This window comes from Anolis sagrei, chromosome 6 (genome assembly GCF_037176765.1).
Source record: "Anolis sagrei isolate rAnoSag1 chromosome 6, rAnoSag1.mat, whole genome shotgun sequence".
Classification (NCBI taxonomy): domain Eukaryota; kingdom Metazoa; phylum Chordata; class Lepidosauria; order Squamata; family Dactyloidae; genus Anolis; species Anolis sagrei.
Window position 1 is genome coordinate 57,932,939 of NC_090026.1, and position 18,029 is coordinate 57,950,967.

The 18,029-nt window shown below is 41.0% G+C and overlaps 1 protein-coding gene across 10 annotated transcripts in view; it reads left to right on the top strand.

Annotated features, from left to right (window-relative positions):
- FHOD3 (formin homology 2 domain containing 3) overlaps nucleotides 1-18,029 on the top strand; it is a 496,353-nt gene that overhangs the window by 456,550 nt on the left and 21,774 nt on the right. For all 10 annotated transcript variants that reach the window (XM_060781410.2, XM_060781412.2, XM_060781413.2 and 7 more), the window contains one exon: nucleotides 10,421-10,592. In XM_060781410.2, the coding sequence (XP_060637393.2) occupies nucleotides 10,421-10,592 (172 nt within the window). The remainder of the gene's footprint in view (nucleotides 1-10,420; nucleotides 10,593-18,029) is intronic.

The following is an 18,029-nucleotide window of genomic DNA, read 5'->3' on the forward strand; positions in this document are numbered from 1 at the left end:
AGAGAAAAAGATTTCTTTATGTCGTCGCTATCCAAGTATTTTGATTGTCTTGTTTATATATTGATATTAATCTTCATTTTTTCCTGCAAATGTTTTTTGAGTTGGTTCCACTCAGTTTGATTTTCCTTTTTCTGATTTTTAATTATCTGTGACAGTCTATCCATGTTCATAAATTCTGCAATCTTGGAAAGCCAGTTCTCTATTATCGGAGGGTCTTTATCTTTCCATTTTCGGGCGATCGTAATTCTCGCCGCATCAGTGAGATAAAAAAGAATGGGATAGAATGGAATAATGAGAAAGATTTGGTCAAGGACAATATGATCAAATGGGCAGTAGATGTAGGCCATTCAATACTTCTAAAAGAATGGGAATATATTTGGAAGAGAAAATTAAAATATACGAGTGCCATCAGTATAATAGAAAACTGATACAAGATGTTTTACCGCTGGTACCTCACACCGGTGCAATTAGCTAAATTTTACAGAAACTACAATAACCAATGTTGGAAATGCGAAAGAGAATCGGGATCATACCACCACATATGGTGGGATTGTAAGATCATCAAGAAATACTGGATAACAATCCATAGGCACTGCCAAAATATTATTAAAATAAAATAAGAATTGAAACCCGAATATTACTTGTTGAATATAACGGATTTTAAAATTGGGAAAAACGAATAAAAGATTCTTTTTTTATCTCACTGCTTTTCCTTTTTCTTGACTTCTCGAGTATCTTCCATGAGGTATCTTCTTTTTCTTTTGTCCCTTTCCATCTCTTTTTAACCTTCTTCCTTTCTCTCACATGGGGTCGATCTTTTCTTATTATATTAATATTGTGTAGTTTTTGTGTTTTAAATATTCTGTCACTTTTGTCCAATCTGTTTCTTTTATTCGTCTTCCTTTATTTTTGGACATCAGGTAGGTAAGCCTTACCAATGTTTCTTATATCTAGTAACCTTTCCAGCCAATCTCCTTCTTCTGGTTTCTCAGTCTTTTTCCACAGTTTTGCATAACAAATTTTTGCTGCTGTGGTTAACAAAAATAGAAGTTTATCAGGTTTTCTTTCTAATTTCTGTTCTGTTATCCCTAGCAAGAATATCTCTGGTTTTGAGGGTATATTTATAACTAGCTTGGGGGTCCTGCGGTTCCCGGGTTATTTGAGAAAGGCATAGTGTGCCAAGGTTGGTCTTTATGTGGCTTGCAGTGGTCTCAGGAAGTGAGTGAAGTTACTGCAAGTCCTCCTCCAAACAGCACCAGGATGTAGAGTGGCTCATGCGGGCTCTGAGTGCCAGGTTTGGTCTTAATCAGTCATTGGATGAGGGTCTGAGTGGTCTCGGGAAGTGAGTGGAGGACTTCAAGTCCCATCACCTGTAGTCTGTTCTCCCCCAAACCTCACCAAAATGTTGAGTTGGCCATGAAGGCTCTCTGTGCCAAGTTTGGTCTTTATTGGTATTTGGATGAGTGTCGTTGTGGTCTCAGGAAGTGAGTGAAGTTACTGCAAGTCCCATCATCCAAGGTCCGTTCTCCTCCAAACAGCACCAGGATGTAGAGTGGCTCATGGGGGCTCTGTGTGCCAAGCTTGGTCTTGATCAGTCATTGGATGAGGGTTGCAGTGGTCTCAGGAATTGAGTGAAGGTACTGCAAGTCCCATCATCCATGGTCCGTCCGCCTTCAAACTGCACCAGGATGTAGAGTGGGTCATGGGGGCTCTATGTGCCAAGCTTGGTCTTTATCGTTCGTGGGTTTGAGTCGCAATGGTCTCAGGAATTGAATGAAGATACTACAAATCCCATCATTCATAATCAATCCCCCTTAGAACTGCACCAGGATGTAGAGTGAGTCATTAGTGCTCTGTGTGCCAAGTTTGGTCCTGGTTTGTGATTTGTAAGAGCCACAGTGTTCTGTGGAACATGAATCGGATGAAGGTACTGCAAATTCCATCGTCCAAGTCCATCCTGCCCCAAACCGCAGCAGTTTGTAAAGTGGGCCATTGGGCCTCTCTGTGTATCAAGTCCTAAACTGCCATTAGTGTGAGTGAAGGAACTGCAAGTCCCATCATCTATGGTCCATCCTCCCCAATACGCAACAGTGGGTCATGTGTGCCAAGTTTGGTCCTGTTCTGTCATTGTTGGGGGCTGCAGTGGTCTGTGGGAACCAAAGAGTTGGAAAGTACTACAAATCCCATTGTCCATGGTCCGTCCTCCCCCAAACCTCACCAGGACGTAAAGGGGTAATGGGGGTTATATCTGCCAAGTTTGGTCTTAATCTGTCATTGGATGAGGGTTGCGGTCTTGGGAAGTGAGTGAAGGTACTTCAAGTCCCATCATCCATGGTCCGCCCTCCTCCAAACTGCAGTAGGACTTAGAGTGGGTCATGGTGTTCTGTGTGCCAAGTTTGGTCTTTATCGGCTTTTGTTGGGGGCCATAGTGGTCTGTGGGAACCAAAAGTTTTGAAAGTACTACAAATCCCCATCATCTGTTGCCCATCCTCATGGGGGTTATATGTCCAGGTCCATATATGTTTGGTCCAGGTCCGTCATTCGTGCGGGTCACAGTGGTCTGTGAAAGTGGGAGCCAATCAGAAAGCTGCCGCATACACCCCCCCTACGTCCGCCCTCTGCATACATACATACAAACATTCACTTTTACTATATAGATAGATAGATATAGATATAGATATTTTTTGTAATGTATCCTGTATTTTCTTCCAAAATGTCTTTGCTTTCTCATATGACCACCACATGTGAAAGTATGAACCTTCTTTCCTTCCACTCTTCCAACATTTTGTATTTATGTTCTTATAACATTTTCCAATTTTTGTGATGTCATGTACCATCTATAAGACATTTTTATCCAATTATCTTTTAGGTCAGTTGCATATGTCTATTTGATTTTTCAGTTCCAAATTTCCTCTCATTCTTCTTTTTTATAGTTCTTCCTATGTTTGCTTTCCACCTTTTCATATATTTATCATCGTTTGTCCTTGTCATCCATTCCAATAGTTTTCTGTAGATGAATAGTTTTCTTCGTTATTAACTTTTTGTCCGAATTTATTATCATATCCCAAAAGGTTTTTTGTTCTTCAAAGCCTAATTGTTTATCTTTTTGGAAGCATTCTCTAATTTACTGAAATTGATACCATGAGATTTTCTTGTTGATTATTTTCATCTTCTGTTCTGTTTTCAGAGTCAATAGTCCTACTTCTTTTTTCAGTAGATCTTTGTATTTGGGCTAATTGTTCCATCCTAGTGGTTTGCGTGGTTTCTAATGGTGAGATCCAGAGGGGTGTTTTTTTTCACATAACATCTTTTTATTTTTATATTTTTCCCAAATTTTGATTATGGCCGACTTCACAAAGTATATACAGGAGTATATACAATCGATGGTTTATCCAAAATTAGGGCATATAAATATTGGATAAAACTAAATGCCATGGCAAATGATAGGCTACCAAAATTGTGCCTGTTAGAGCAGAACAAAAACCAACATCAGTTCTCTTGGCTAGCGCAACTGACAAATTACATCAGGACTTGTGGACTTCCAATTCTATACCCAAATCTTCTAGAGGAATTAGATCCAAAAATGGTGGCACAACGAATACAGGATATAGAGGCCCAGAAAGACATTGCCACCCTTAGTAAAGCCGGCTCACTGAAATGGTTAAGTCGCTTTAAACATACTTTTCAAACAGCCAAATACCTAAAGACAGAAATGCCTAAACATCTAAGGAGGGTATTCACTAGAACCTGATTCGAACAGACAGATACAATGGTTAAACATGGAAGGTTTAACCAAGTTCCATATAATGAACATTTCTGTATCTGTGGGGCGACAGAGGTAGAGGATATTACACATGTACTGTTTAATTGTATTTTGTACAACAAAGAGAGAAATCAATACCTCGGACCATTCATCATACAGAAGACTCACTGGGATCCCATATCAAAACTACATTCTTAATGGCTGGCCAGAATGCGAAGATAACACACCAAACAGCCCTTTTCCTTCATAAAGCAACGCAGCTGAGAACTGTGTATCTGGAGGCAATTGGGGTAAACTGTAGGGGTGACGCAGATATCTGAAATGGCTTGGGATTGTGTAATAGCTGGTCTATTTTAACCTTCATTTTAACCTTCATTTTTAATTTTTGTGGTATGAAATTTTATCTTGACATTTTAATGATGATATTTTTAGTTATCTTTTAACCTAAGCAGGTTTGAATGTGTGTTGGTTCGCTGTTGGGGGGGGTCTTGGGATGGTGATTGTTGTCCGTTTGTGCACGTTTCTGTTTTTGTTTTTAATGTTGACGCGGTCAACATTAAACTTTGCTTGCTTGCTCTATTCCCTCCACATTTAATAGTTTTTCTTTTTCTAATTTTCTAATTTTGCCCAGTTTTTTAACCACATTAATGAGCATGCCTCAAAATATAATTTCAGATCTTCCTCTCTTTCTCTCATCAATCATGTTTTTTGAATCTTATTCTCGGCTTTTTCTTTTGTCATATATACTTCAGAATATCTCTGTTCCAATCTCTTAACAATTTTTGGTTTCTTATTATTGGAAGGTTTTGAAATAAAAAGATCGTATTTGGTAAATATTTCATTGTGACACTTGCTATTCTTCCTATGGAAAATTTATGTTTTCCATATTTATTTTAAATCCAGAAACATCTTCAAATTCTCTAATTGTGTCCAGCCATTTTCCTAAATTTTCCTTGGGTTCTTCTATTATATAAATTATATCATCAGCAAATGCCCTGAGTTTGTAGTCCTTTCCTTGAATCCTTGCTCCCTTCAGAGTTTGATTTTCTCTTATTTTATCCTGTAGTACTTCTAGTGTTAATATGAATATTAGTGGAGACAATTCTTGATCTACATGTTCTTTCACAATGAGGACAACGATTTCCAGATGGATGGCGGTCCAAAGGGGAGAAGAGGCGGAGTAGCCTTATATGTCAAAACCTCTTATGCTGCAGAAGAGATGCAAGAGAGGAATCCGGGAAACCAGCTTGAAAGCATCTGGATAAGAATCAAGGGAACTGGGACTCAAAAAGATCTCGTTGTAGGCGTCTACTACAGACCTCCAAGCCAGGAGGAAGAACTAGATGAAGTCTTCTGCCAACAGTTGACCAAAGAGGCACAGAGAAGAGATGTAGTAGTCATGGGCGATTTCAACTATCCCGATATTGGCTGGAAAACAAACTTGGCCAAGAGTACAAGGTCCAACAAATTCCTCTCTTGCCTTGCAGACAATTTCATGGTCCAGAAGGTAGAAGAGGCAACAAGGAGGTTGGCTACTCTTGATCTCATCCTAACAAATGCGGAGGACCTGACCGACATGGTTGAAGTGGTCGGATCCTTAGGGGCAAGTGACCATGTGCTCCTGCAATTTGAGGAACAAAGGAAGGCCGAAACTAAGACAAGTCAAACCCGCATTTTGGACTTTAGGAGAGCCGATTTCCGAAAAATGAAGGAAACGCTGAGCAGCATTCCGTGGACACAGATACTAAAAGATAAGAGAGTTACGGATGGATGGGAATTTCTCAAGAGTGAAATACTCAAGGCACAATTGCAAACTGTGATAACAAAGAGAAAAAAATAGGAAAAGTGCAAAGAAGCCAGAATGGACGTCCAAAGAACTTCTAGCTGTGCTAAAACACAAAAGAGACATGCACAAGAAGTGGAAAAAGGGAGAAATCACCAAAGAAGAATTCAAACAAATAGCCAACACCTGTAGGGAAAGGTCCGCAAGGCTAAAGCACAAAACGAGCTCAGGCTTGCCAGGGACATTAAAAACAATCAAAAGGGCTTCTTTTCTTATTTCAGTAGAAAAAGGAAAAACTAGGAGGCGATAGGGCCTCTTCGAGGAGAAGATGGGGCAATGCTGACAGGGGGTAGGGAAAAGGCAGAACTACTTAATGCCTTCTTTGCCTTGGTCTTCTCACAAAAAGAAAGTCATCTTCAACCTCAGCAAGATGGAGTGGATGATGGATTAGAGGACATCCAACCCCAAATTGGGAAACAAGTCATCCAGGAATACCTGGCCACTCTAAATGAGTTCAAGTCCCCAAAACCAGATCAACTACACCCAGGAGTACTGAAGGAACTAGCAGAAGTCATTTCGGAACCATTGGCAATCATCTTTGAGAGCTCTTGGAGAACGGGAGAAGTTCCAGCAGACTGGAGGAGGGCCAATGTGGTCCCAATCTTCAAGAAGGGAAAAAAGGATGACCCAAACAATTACTGTCCGGTCAGCCTCACCTTGAGGATTCTGGAAAAGATTGTTAAGGAAGTAGTCTGCAAACACTTAGAAACAAATGCGGTCATCGCTAATAGTCAACATAGATTTATCAAAAACAAGTCATGCCAGACTAATCTGATCTCTTTTTTTCGATAGAGTTACAAACTGGAATGCCGTGGATGTAGTGTACCTGGATTTCAGTAAGGCCTATGACCTTCTGGCAAACAAACTAGCCCAATGTGGGTAAAACTACGGTGAAGTGGATCTGTAATTGGTTACATGGATGAACCAAGAGGGTGCTCACCAATGCTTCCTCTTCATCTTGGAAAGAAGTGACAAGTGGAGTGCCGCAGGGTTCCGTCCTGTTCAACATCTTTATTAATGACTTAGATGAAGGGCTAGAAGGCATGATCATCAAGTTTGCAGACGACACGAAATTGGGAGGTATAGCCAGTACTCCAGAGGACAGGAGCAGAATTCAAAACGATCTTGACAGATTAGAGAGATGGGCCAAAACTAACAAAATGAAGTTCAACAGTGACAAATGCAAGATACTCCACTTTGGCAGGAAAAAGAATTGCAAAGATACAGAATGGGGGACAATGCCTGGCTCGAGAGCAGTACGTGTGAAAAAGATCTTGGAGTCCTCGTGAACAACAAGTTAAACATGAGCCAACAATGTGATGTGGCGGCAAAAAAAGCCAATGGGATTTTGGCCTGCATCAATAGGAGCATAGTGTCTAGATCTAAGGAAGTCATGCTACCCCTCTATTCTGCCTTGGTTAGACTACACCTGGAATATTGTGTCTGATCTGGGCACCACAATTCAGGAGAAATATTGACAAGCTGGAATGTGTCCAGAGGAGGGCGACTGTGATCAAGGGTCTGGAGAACAAGCCCTATGAGGAGCAGCTTAAGGAGCTGGGCATGTTTAGCCTGAAGAAGAGAAGGCTGAGAGGAGATATGATAGCTATGTATAAATATGTGAGAGGAAGCCACAGGGTGGGGGGAGTAAGCTTGTTTTCTGCTTCCTTGGAGACTAGGATGCGAAACAATGGCTTCAAACTGCAAGAAAGGAGATTCCATCTGAACATGAGGAAGAACTTCCTGACTATGAGAGTCGTTCAGCAGTGGAACTCTCTGCCCCGGAGTGTGGTGGAGGCTCCTTCTTTGGAAGCTTTTAAACAGAGGCTGGATGGCCATCTGTCAAGGGTGATTTGAATGCAATATTCCTGCTTCTTGGCAGGGGGTTGGACTGGATGGCCCATGGGGTCTCTTCCAACTCTTTGATTCTATGATTCTATGATAAGGGTTAGAAGGCGTGATTATCAAGTTTGCAGACAACACCAAATTGGGAGGGATAGCCTATACCTCAGAAGACAGAAGCAGAATTCAAAATGTTCAACAGATTAGAGAGATAGGCAAAAACCATCAAAATGAAGTTGAACAGTGACAAATGCAAGATACTCAACTTAGGCAGAAAAAAATGAAATGCAAAGGGGGGCATGCCTGGCTCAACAGCAGTATGTGTGAAAAATATCTTGAAATCGTTGTGGACAACAGGTTAAACATAAGCCAACAATGTGATGTGACAGCTAAAAAAGCTAAAGGGTTTTTGGCCATTAGCTCCATAAATAGGAGTATAGTGTCTAGATCCAGAGAACTCATGCTACCCTTCTATTCTGACCATACCTGGGATACTGTTTCCAGTTTCGGGCACCACAATTGAAGGGAGATGTTGACAAGCTGGAATGTGTCCAGAGAGGGCGACTAAAATGATCAAGGGTCTGGAGAACAAGCCCTATGAGGAGCAGCATGTTCAGCCTGCAGAAGAGAAGGCTGAGAGGAGACATGATAACATGTATAAATATGTGAGGAAAAATCATGGGGAGGAGGGAGCAAGCTTGTTTTTTGTTGCCCTGGAGACTAGGATTTGGAACAATGGCTTCAAACTACAGGAAAGGAAATTCCACCTGAACATTAGGAAGAACTTCCTAATTGTGAGAGCTGTTCAACAGTGAAACCCTCTGCTCCAGGATGTAGTACAAGCTCCTTCTTTGGAGGCTTTTAAATAGAGGCTGGGTATTCCTCTGAATGTGATTTTCCTGCTTCTTGGAAGGGTGTTGGACTGGATGGCCCACAAGGTCTCTTCCAACTCTATGATTCTATGATTCTCTTTTCTGTGCTTAACAATTTCAAGGTTTCCATCATTTATCTATCAAGGCTTCTCTTTGTTTCTCACTGCCAATAGAATATGCATTCTTCCTGGACAGTGTTCTTGCTTTTTATCCAGGGGGTCTTCTCACTCTCAGTCAGTTTGGCTTGATACTGCAAATCTGTTTGTCACATTATATACATTATACCAGATGTAATAGGCAACAAATAGGCACATATTTATACATGGCTATCATATCTCCTCTCAGCCTTCTCTTCTTCAGGCTAAACATGCCCAGCTCCTTAAGCTGCTCCTCATAGGGCTTGTTCTCCAGACCCTTGATCATTTTAGTCGCCCTCCTCTGGACACATTCCAGCTTGTCAATACCTTTCTTCAATTGTGGTCCCCAGAATTGGACACAATATTCCAGGTGTGGTCTAACCAAAGCGGAATAGAGGGGTAGCATGACTTCCCTAGATCTAGACACTATGCTCCTATTGATGCAGGCCAAAATCCCATTGGCTTTTTTTGCTGCCACATCACATTGTTGGCTCATGTTTAACTTGTTGTCCACAAGGACTCCAAGATCTTTTTCACACGTACTGCTCTCCCATTTTGTAACTTTGCATTCCGATTTTCCTGCCAAAGTGGAGTACCTTGCATTTGTCACTGTTGAACTTCATTTTGTTAGTTTTGGCCCATCTCTCTAATCTGTCAAGATCGTTTTGAATCCTGCTCCTGTCCTCTGGAGTATTGGCTATCCTTCCCAATTTGGTGTCATCTGCAAACTTGATGATCATGCCTTCTAGCCCTTCATCTAAGTCATTAATAAAGATGTTGAACAGTACCGGGCCCAGGACAGAACCCTGTGGCACTCCACTTGTCAATTCTTTCCAAGATGAAGAGGAAGCATTGGTGAGCACCCTCTGGGTTCGTCCATTTCACCAATTACAGATCCACCTCACCGTAGTTTTGCCCACATTGGTCATGGGGGACCTTGTCGAAGGCCTTACTGAAATCCACGGCATTCCCTGCATCTATCCAGCTTGTAACTCTATTGAAAAAAGAGATCAGATTAGTCTGGCATGACTTGTTTTTGATAAATCCATGTTGACTATTAGCGATGACCGCATTTGTTTCTAAGTGTTTACAGACCACTTCCTTAACAATCTTTTCCAGAATCTTGCCTGGTATCGACGTAAGGCTGACCGGACGGTAATTGTTTGGGTCATCCTTTTTTCCCTTCTTGAAGATTGGGACCTCATCCACTCCATCTTGCTGAGGTTGAAGATGACCTTCTTTTTGTGAGAAGACTGAGGCAAAGAAGGCATTAAGTAGTTCTGTTAGTTATGAGGCCATTGCTTTTGTCTCTACTTCATTAGTTTCACAGAGAGAGAGAGAGATGCTGCTGCTGGTCAGCCTGGCATAATTAGGAAAGGTTTAACTTGAGGAGATCAACCAGTAGTAGTGGCGCTAGCATGGTAGTAAGATAATATTTGCTAGTAAGATAAATGGAAGAGTTTTGGTACAGTATAAAGCTCTACAAATTCAGGAAAGTTTATCTCGAAATAATCTCATACACCGTCCTCTGAGTCTACTGTGGTCTTCTGCTGCAGCAGCATGGTTCATGCTACTGTCTTACGGATTTCCGTTCAGCATTGCTGAACTGTCCATAGTGTTGGATGGACTCCAACTAAAGGTATATTAGGCTTCAACACTGGTGTGTTTCGATGTTGATTTTGTTTGACTTCCTTCCAGCAATGAGCTTTTTGGAATTCTCTCAAAGGCTAAGTAATAGTGTTTGTGTTGGATTGTTTTACTGTTTTGTGGTGATGGTGTAACCATAGATCCAAGAGTGTACATTCAAAACTGTATTTATAATTAATAATAATAATAAATTATTGATTTTAAGCTTGAATAAGAGGTGTGCAAAAACATGGTCTATTTCCTCTACTGACCTTGAATTTAGCACTTAGATTTTGCAAATTTAAAGTGAAAAGTGTTTTTTTTTTTCTTTCTGAAGTCTGCGAAATTCTCCAGCAGCTCCCCCACATCACAGAACCAACCACAAGGCCTGCAATATGCTGAAGATGCTGTGGAACATGAGAACATGAAGGCTGTCCTGAAGATATCATCTCCGGGCGGGGAGAACACCACTATGTTAGGAGTGCGCACTAGAAGCAGAGCCAATCGAGGTTAATATTCTGGTTTTATTTGGAACATTGATGATGTATGATCTTGTTTGTTTTTATTACTGCACACACATCACAGTTGCAAGCTCCATGAACACTACACTATGAAAGTATTTCAATGACTCAGTATGGTTGAGTGGATATGAGTAATGAAAGTGCTAATAGATGTTATAGTAGCAAATCTAACCAAGATCTTTCTGAAGTCTCATTGGGTTTAGCTCCGAGATGCCTGAGATCATGTAGAAAATCCAAATCAGACCCAGAAGATGAACACACAAATTACACACTTAAATCCGGTTTGTTAGATTGGTTAGGTGTGGTATTAAATAACTGAACAGATTCAATAATTGTTGATATTATACTTCCTGAAATTTAGAGATTTAAAAAAGTATTATTTCGATCCTTTCTAGTGAACCAAGCCTCAGGCCACATGATTTTAATCTATACTACATTTCTGAAATATTTTTAAATATCTGGAATGTTTTTCTTAATTTATGGTAAGATGTCTGCTTAGGTAGTCAACAAGGGAAATCAGTATACTCACATGCATTTGGGCACATTTATATGCCATGTCACTGCTTGGTAAATGCCATAACATTTAAAGTCTCAGACTTAATACATTTGGAAGCTTGGAACTCTGGTGGAGGCTCCTTCTTTGGAAGCTTTTAAACAGAGGCTGGATGGCCATCTGTCTGGGGTGATTTGAATGCAATATTCCTGCTTCTTGGCAGGGGGTTGGACTGGATGGCCCATGGGGTCTCTTCCAACTCTTTGATTCTATGATTCATGGTACACAAGGCCCATGGGCCAAATCCGACCTGCTACATCATTTTATGTGGCCCATGAGGCTTTCAATGCCAGGTTAACATAGTTACATTTACACAGCCTTACAATTATAAACAGCCCTTTGAAGGTAACCTTAAGGCTGACATGGCCCTCGGAAAAGGAGTTGGACACCCCTGCACTATATGATCTGTAAGATTGATTGGATTCATATTAATACACAAAAAGCTGGGCTGGGAAAGTGAACTTCTATGTGGCATCCTTTTCCTTGTGGCATCCTGAATATACTACAGTCATCCCTCCATATTTGTGGACTTGACTTTTGTGGATTTGATTATTCAAGGATTGATTTCTAGTGTTGTTTCCAGGGATTTCTAGGTCTGTGTATAATTTTGTGGTCAACATTATCCAGTCATGATGAAGGAGCTAAAAATTTATAGTGAAAACAGCTCTCTAGGAATGTCTTCATCCTCCAATGCAATTCTATGGTCAACTTCAGCACATGTCAGACTGTAGAGTTGTGTTGGAAGACCTAGAATGTCCTAGAGTTGTGTGTTCTCAAATTTAAAATAGCAGTGTATTTATTTGTGTTTTTTCACTTCCATGGGCATCCTATGCCCACAACTATTGCAAATGTGGAGAGCTGAAGATTCTGTTCTTTGCAAACCATTTAAGTACCTATTGAGAGCCAATATGGTATAGTTGTTGGAGTAGGACTCTGGAGATCAGGGTTCACATTTTTGATTGACTGTAAAAGCTCTTTTGCAAGTCACACATTCTCAGCTCTCGAAGAGGAGGTCATGAGTTCAAAGCCAGCCCGGGTCAGAGTGAGCTCCCTGCCAATTTGTGTCACTTGTTGTCAACCTTTGCGACCCGAAAGATAGTTGCATCTATCAAGTAGGAAATTTAGGTACCACCTATGTGTGGGGAGGCTAATTTAACAAATTTACAAGGCCATAAAAAATCTCCAGCAAAAGCATGCGGGGAATGCAGAAAGTACTTCATCAGTCACAGATGGACAGTGAAGCGACAGCTCCCCTGGTGGCCAGGAAATTGGAATGTTAAATAGCCTCTGACTAGGTTCTTGTGGGTTTTTTCGGGCTATAGAGCCATAGTCTAGAGGCATTTCAGGAGAAATGCCTCTAGAACATGGCTCTATAGCCCGAAAAAACCCACAAGAACCTAGTGATTCCAGCCATGAAAGCCTTCGGCAATACATTGAACAGCCTCTGACTGTCTGTCTCTATGTGTTGTGTTTCTATGGCACTGAATGTTTGCCGTGTGTGCACATTGTAATCCGCCCTGAGTCCCCTGCATGGTGAGAAGGGCCGAATATAAATACTGTAAATAAATAAATAAACAAACATATATTATAAGAAGCTCTATAAAGAGAACAAATTAAGAAGGAAGATATCACCCTATATTTAGGGAAACAGAAAATACAAAGACTATCGGATGACCAACGTGAAGCTCTGAATAGAGATATAAATGACGAAGGAATAGATACAGTGATCAAAAAATTAGATTCAAACAAAGCCCCGGGACCAAATGGATTGACAGCGATTTACTACAAAAAACTAAAGGCAGAGTTAAAACCACACTTAAAGGAAATCATAAACCAAGTTTCGCATGAGGGAAAATCCTGAATTCATGGAAAATTGCAAATATAACAATGATTCAAAAAGAAAACACAGACCCAATGTAAAGAACTGCAGACCTATATTCCTCCTAAACCCAGATTACAAGATCTTTACAAACAAAACAGCAGAAAGATTGAAGGCATTTTTAGGAAGATGGATAAAAGAACAAACTGGGTTTCTTCCGAATAGAAATATCAAAGATAACACGCGAAACATAACGTTTTGGAGTATTATGAAAAGAATTAGCAATTTTATCAGTTGACACAGAAAAAGCTTTCGATAACATGAATTGGGACTTTTTAAAACTAGTATTCAGAGAGATAGACATTGGCTATGCTATTTTATAATGCAATTCAGGCAATATACAAAGAACAAGAGGCAGTGATTTGAATAAATGGATGAGCAGCAGAAATGATGAAAGTGCAAAAGGGAACAAGGCAAGGATGTCCACTATCCCCACTGATATTTATATTGGCATCAGAGATTCTATTAAATAACATAAGAGAAGATAAGATTTAAAAGGATTTAAATAGGCAAATAAACTTATAAGCTGAGAGCTTTTGCAGATGACCTTATATGTACATTTGATGACCCGGTAAATAACCTAGAGAAATTGATACAGAAAATAGAGGAATAGTCTCAGGTTTCAAAATAAACAGAGAGAAATCAATGCTACTGTGAGGCACTCGGACTTGTTGCGTGGCAGAAGGGCCCTTTTATTTATTTATCTCACCAAAGATGTAAAACAGTCATGAAGGGGGTAGGCTGCCAGCCTGTGCAAACACACAACTCAAGAATAAAGGATCGTTTAACTCTTCTTCCACCTTTTGTGACTTCTTGAGTTGGAGGTGAGATATTGAAAAAGAGGCTTTGTTTAAAAGAAAACAGTAACTCTATTCATTTGTAGCGTTTTGAGGCAAGGGCGTAATGGTTACAAAGGTATAAATGCTTGGCGGTTTCAAAACAATGTTTCAGTATAACTTTCATTCAATCTTTTCCTTTTCTCCAAAAGGACTGTTACATTCCTACATAAAAACAGATTTCTGACTATTTTTCCAGTAGCTTTCCAGCTAACATCCTCCCTGACCCTAGCTCACTAACCAACTCTCCAGAATGTTCAGTTAGGCTCCTTCAACAATTCCTTGACTCTCCCATCTTTCAAATCTTGGCATCCGTACATTTGCATCCGGCCAATCAGGTTGCTCTCATGCAAATAGCTTCTACACTGGTGCTGCGGCTCCCTGAGAACCACAAAATGGCTGCTCACACACCAGCCCTTTAAGGTAGGTCACGTCCCAACTTTCTAAGTTGAGTCAGAACAGTTACAGCTACTTACAAAAAATATATAAAATATATCTAAAACAAGACAAGAAAAATTAAAAGAAATATCTAGATTACAAATAGTCAAAAGAATTAAGTATTTGGGAACCTACATTTAAAAACTCAAAATTAATGCAGAATAATTATGAGAGTAAATGGAAAGAAATCAAAAAGAATTTAAAGAATTGGACTACTCTAACTATCCTTGCTTTGAAGAATTTCGGACATCAAGACAAATGTCCTCCCCAAAATAATGTATACTCCTTGCTTTCTGAACAAATTACATGATTGTGCATTTATTTTTGTGCTAAAGCTGGGAAGCAAACCAGCACAGATGAGATCATGAGCCTGCTAGTAATTTGAGTGAAGTGTTACCAAATTTTTAAAGCCACAAAGAAATTCTTTTTTTAATATCTTTATTAGCTTTTCCATAATACATATTATTAAAAATCTCAAGATTAAGATAGAGAAAGAAAAGGCAAAAGAAAAGGGTGAGCCACAAAGAAATTCTTAACATCAAATGCAATGTTCAAAACTTGAAGAAAATTTCCAAGAGGTTTGTCAACAGCCTTTTTGCTGATATACCCAGTCACTTCTGATTCACTTCTCTTCTCAACTGCCAAACAGTGTGAAAACATAGTCTTGGAATACAGATTGTGGAGCAAGAATTAATTTTAAAAGTTGTCAGTTACCCAAGTGTACCGGAAGTGCTGTTTTTTATGGCACTCTCAATATATGGAAATCTTGAACATTTCTTTTATGCAGACATTCTTTCTACTTGTTTTGTATTATTTGACATTGAATCCAATTTCGACACCCAATATTTTTTTCCTGTGATATTTTTGGATGACTAATTTGTTCTAAATTTGGGTGGAGGGAGTATTCATTGTTCGTTTGTAACTGTCAAAGTGTCAATGAGTTTCCTGGTAATGTAGAAATATATATAGTTTTTATTTGGCTTATGTATTCATAAACCGTAGCTCACTGCATCACACGTATGCAGGTTTATACTAAATAAAAGTGTTAAGATGGTACAAGGCTGTTCGTTAATTTTGTCATGTGCAGCAATGTGAATATCTCAACTTTGAAAGCACTAAATATAGATAAAATGTAACTACAATAAAGCCATTCCTTTGTGTTGTAAGCAGCTTGGCAATTATTTCACTAAAAGTGTATGTGGGTAATAATTATCCTTATGGCCAGTTCTTATTGGCTTGATGTATGGCCAAAAGGATAAACTAGAGTGCAGCATTAGGGAAAAAGAAAAATCAGTCTGCTATCAGTCCATATTAGTTTTGTATTTTCTTTCCATTTTTGTCTTTCTTTCTTTCCATTTTTGTCACTTTAGAATTACACCCTCACACACTTTTCACATTTTTATTTGCAGTTTTTCCTAATATACACAAGTTGCATGCTAACTTTGCTAACTTGTATAATTGGTACTGAACATTTCCTAATGTAGTATTGTATGCGTCTTTTTATCTTAGTAGTACATCACAAAACTGAAAAACAGTGCAGTTGTAAAGATAACTAATACAATTCAAACATTTTCTTGGAAGTCCAAATTAGCTGAATTTAGTAATTTAGATGGATGTAGTTGCAATGCCTCCTAAGAGGTCCGCCCCCACAAACTATAACATTTTGGCGATCAAACAATCCTCTCCTGACAAGATACAACTGAGGTGCCAGGTTGGTGGCCCCTCCAAGCTAAAAGTGGTGCTGTTCAATGCCAGGTTGGTAAATGGAAAAACTTCCATCATCCAAGATCTAATTCAAGAAGAACGAGCTGACCTGGCTTGTATAACAGAGACCTGGTTGGACGAGGGGGGAGGGGTCAATCTCTCCCAGCTCTGTCCACCAGGTTACTCGGTTCAGCACCAACCAAGGCTTGGAGGGCGGGGAGGCGGAGTTGCAGTGGTCTACAAGGAGTTTATCCCCCTGATCAGGTGCCCCATCCCACAATCATCTTCCTTTGAATGTGCCGGCTTTAGGATAGGTGACCGGGACAGGATAGGGATTCTGTTAGTGTACCGACCACCCCGCTGCACTACAGTCTCCCTACCTGAGCTAGCAGGAGTGGTCTCGGACATGGCGTTGAGCTCCCAACGGCTTTTAGTCTTGGGAGATTTCAACATCCATGCCGAGGCCTCTCTTTCTGGTGCGGCTCAGGACTTCATGGCCACCATGGCAACCATGGGCCTGTCCCAACTAATATCTGGTCCCACCCATAGTGCCGGACACACCTTGGATTTGGTCTTTTCGCAAGGATGGGATGAGAGTGACGGGATAGAGGAGCTGACCATCGCTCCTTTGCCATGGACCGATCACTACCTGATCAGTTTTAGACTAACTGTGCCTTCTAACCTCCGCAGGGGTGGTGGACCCATTAGAATGGTCCGCCCCAGGAGATTGATGGATCCAAATGGTTTTCTGACGGCTCTTGGGGATTTCTCCACCTTCCTGGCTAGCGACACTGTCGATGCTCTGGTCTCTCGCTGGGACAGTGAGTTGACCAGGGCAATTGACACAATCGCTCCGGAACGCCCCCTCTCAAGTAACCGAGCTAAACCAGCTTCTTGGTTCACTGAGGAGCTGGCAGCGATGAAGCAAAAGAAGAGGAGGCTAGAGTGCGTGTGGTGCCAGAATCCCACCAAGTCAGCCCAAACACATCTGAATGCCTTTTTAAGGTCCTACGGTGTGGCAATAACGGCGGCTCAGAAAATATTCATCACAGCCAATATTGCATCCGCGCAGAATCGTCCAGCTGAGCTTTTCCGAGTTGTCAGAGGTCTGTTAAACCCGCCAAAAAGCGAGATCTCTGATAACTCGATGGCTCGCTGTGAAGCATTTGCTCGATTCTTCACGGATAAAATTGAGCGGATTCGGTCGGGTTTGGACGCCATGTTAACGGCAGTCTCTGGGGATGTAACGAGAGCATCTGCTTGTCCAGTTTTGTTGGATTCTTTTCAATTGGTTCAGCTTGAGGATGTGGACAGGATCCTTGGAGAGGTGCGACCCACCACATGCATCCTAGACCCCTGCCCTTCCTGGCTGATCAAGGAAGTCAGAGGGGGTTTGGCAGGGTGGGTGAAGGTGATGGTTAATACCTCCTTACAGAAAGGAGAGTTTCCAGCGAGCTTAAAACAAGCTATTATAAAACCGCTGTTGAAGAAACCATCACTGGATCCCACCCAATTCGACAACTATCGGCCAGTTTCCAATCTCCCCTATTTGGGCAAAGTCATGGAACGTGTGGTGGCAACACAACTCCAGGGGTTTCTGGTAGACACTGATTATCTAGATCCGGCACAGTCTGGCTTTAGGCCGGGACATGGAACTGAGACAGCCTTGGTCGCCTTGGTAGATGATCTGCGCAGGGAACTAGACAGGGGGAGTGTGTCCCTGTTAGTTCTGCTGGACCTCTCAGCGGCCTTCGATATCGTCGATCACGGTATCCTTCTGGGACGCCTCGTGGACATGGGGCTCGGGGGCACTGCTTTGCAGTGGCTCCGATCCTTCCTTGAGGGTCGGTCTCAGAAGGTGTTATTGGGTGACACCTGTTCGGCCCCACAACCATTGTTGTGTGGAGTCCCACAGGGTTCAATTCTGTCCCCGATGTTATTCAACATCTACATGAAGCCGTTGGGAGAGATCATTCGGAGTTTCGGAATGAGATGTTATCTCTATGCAGATGATG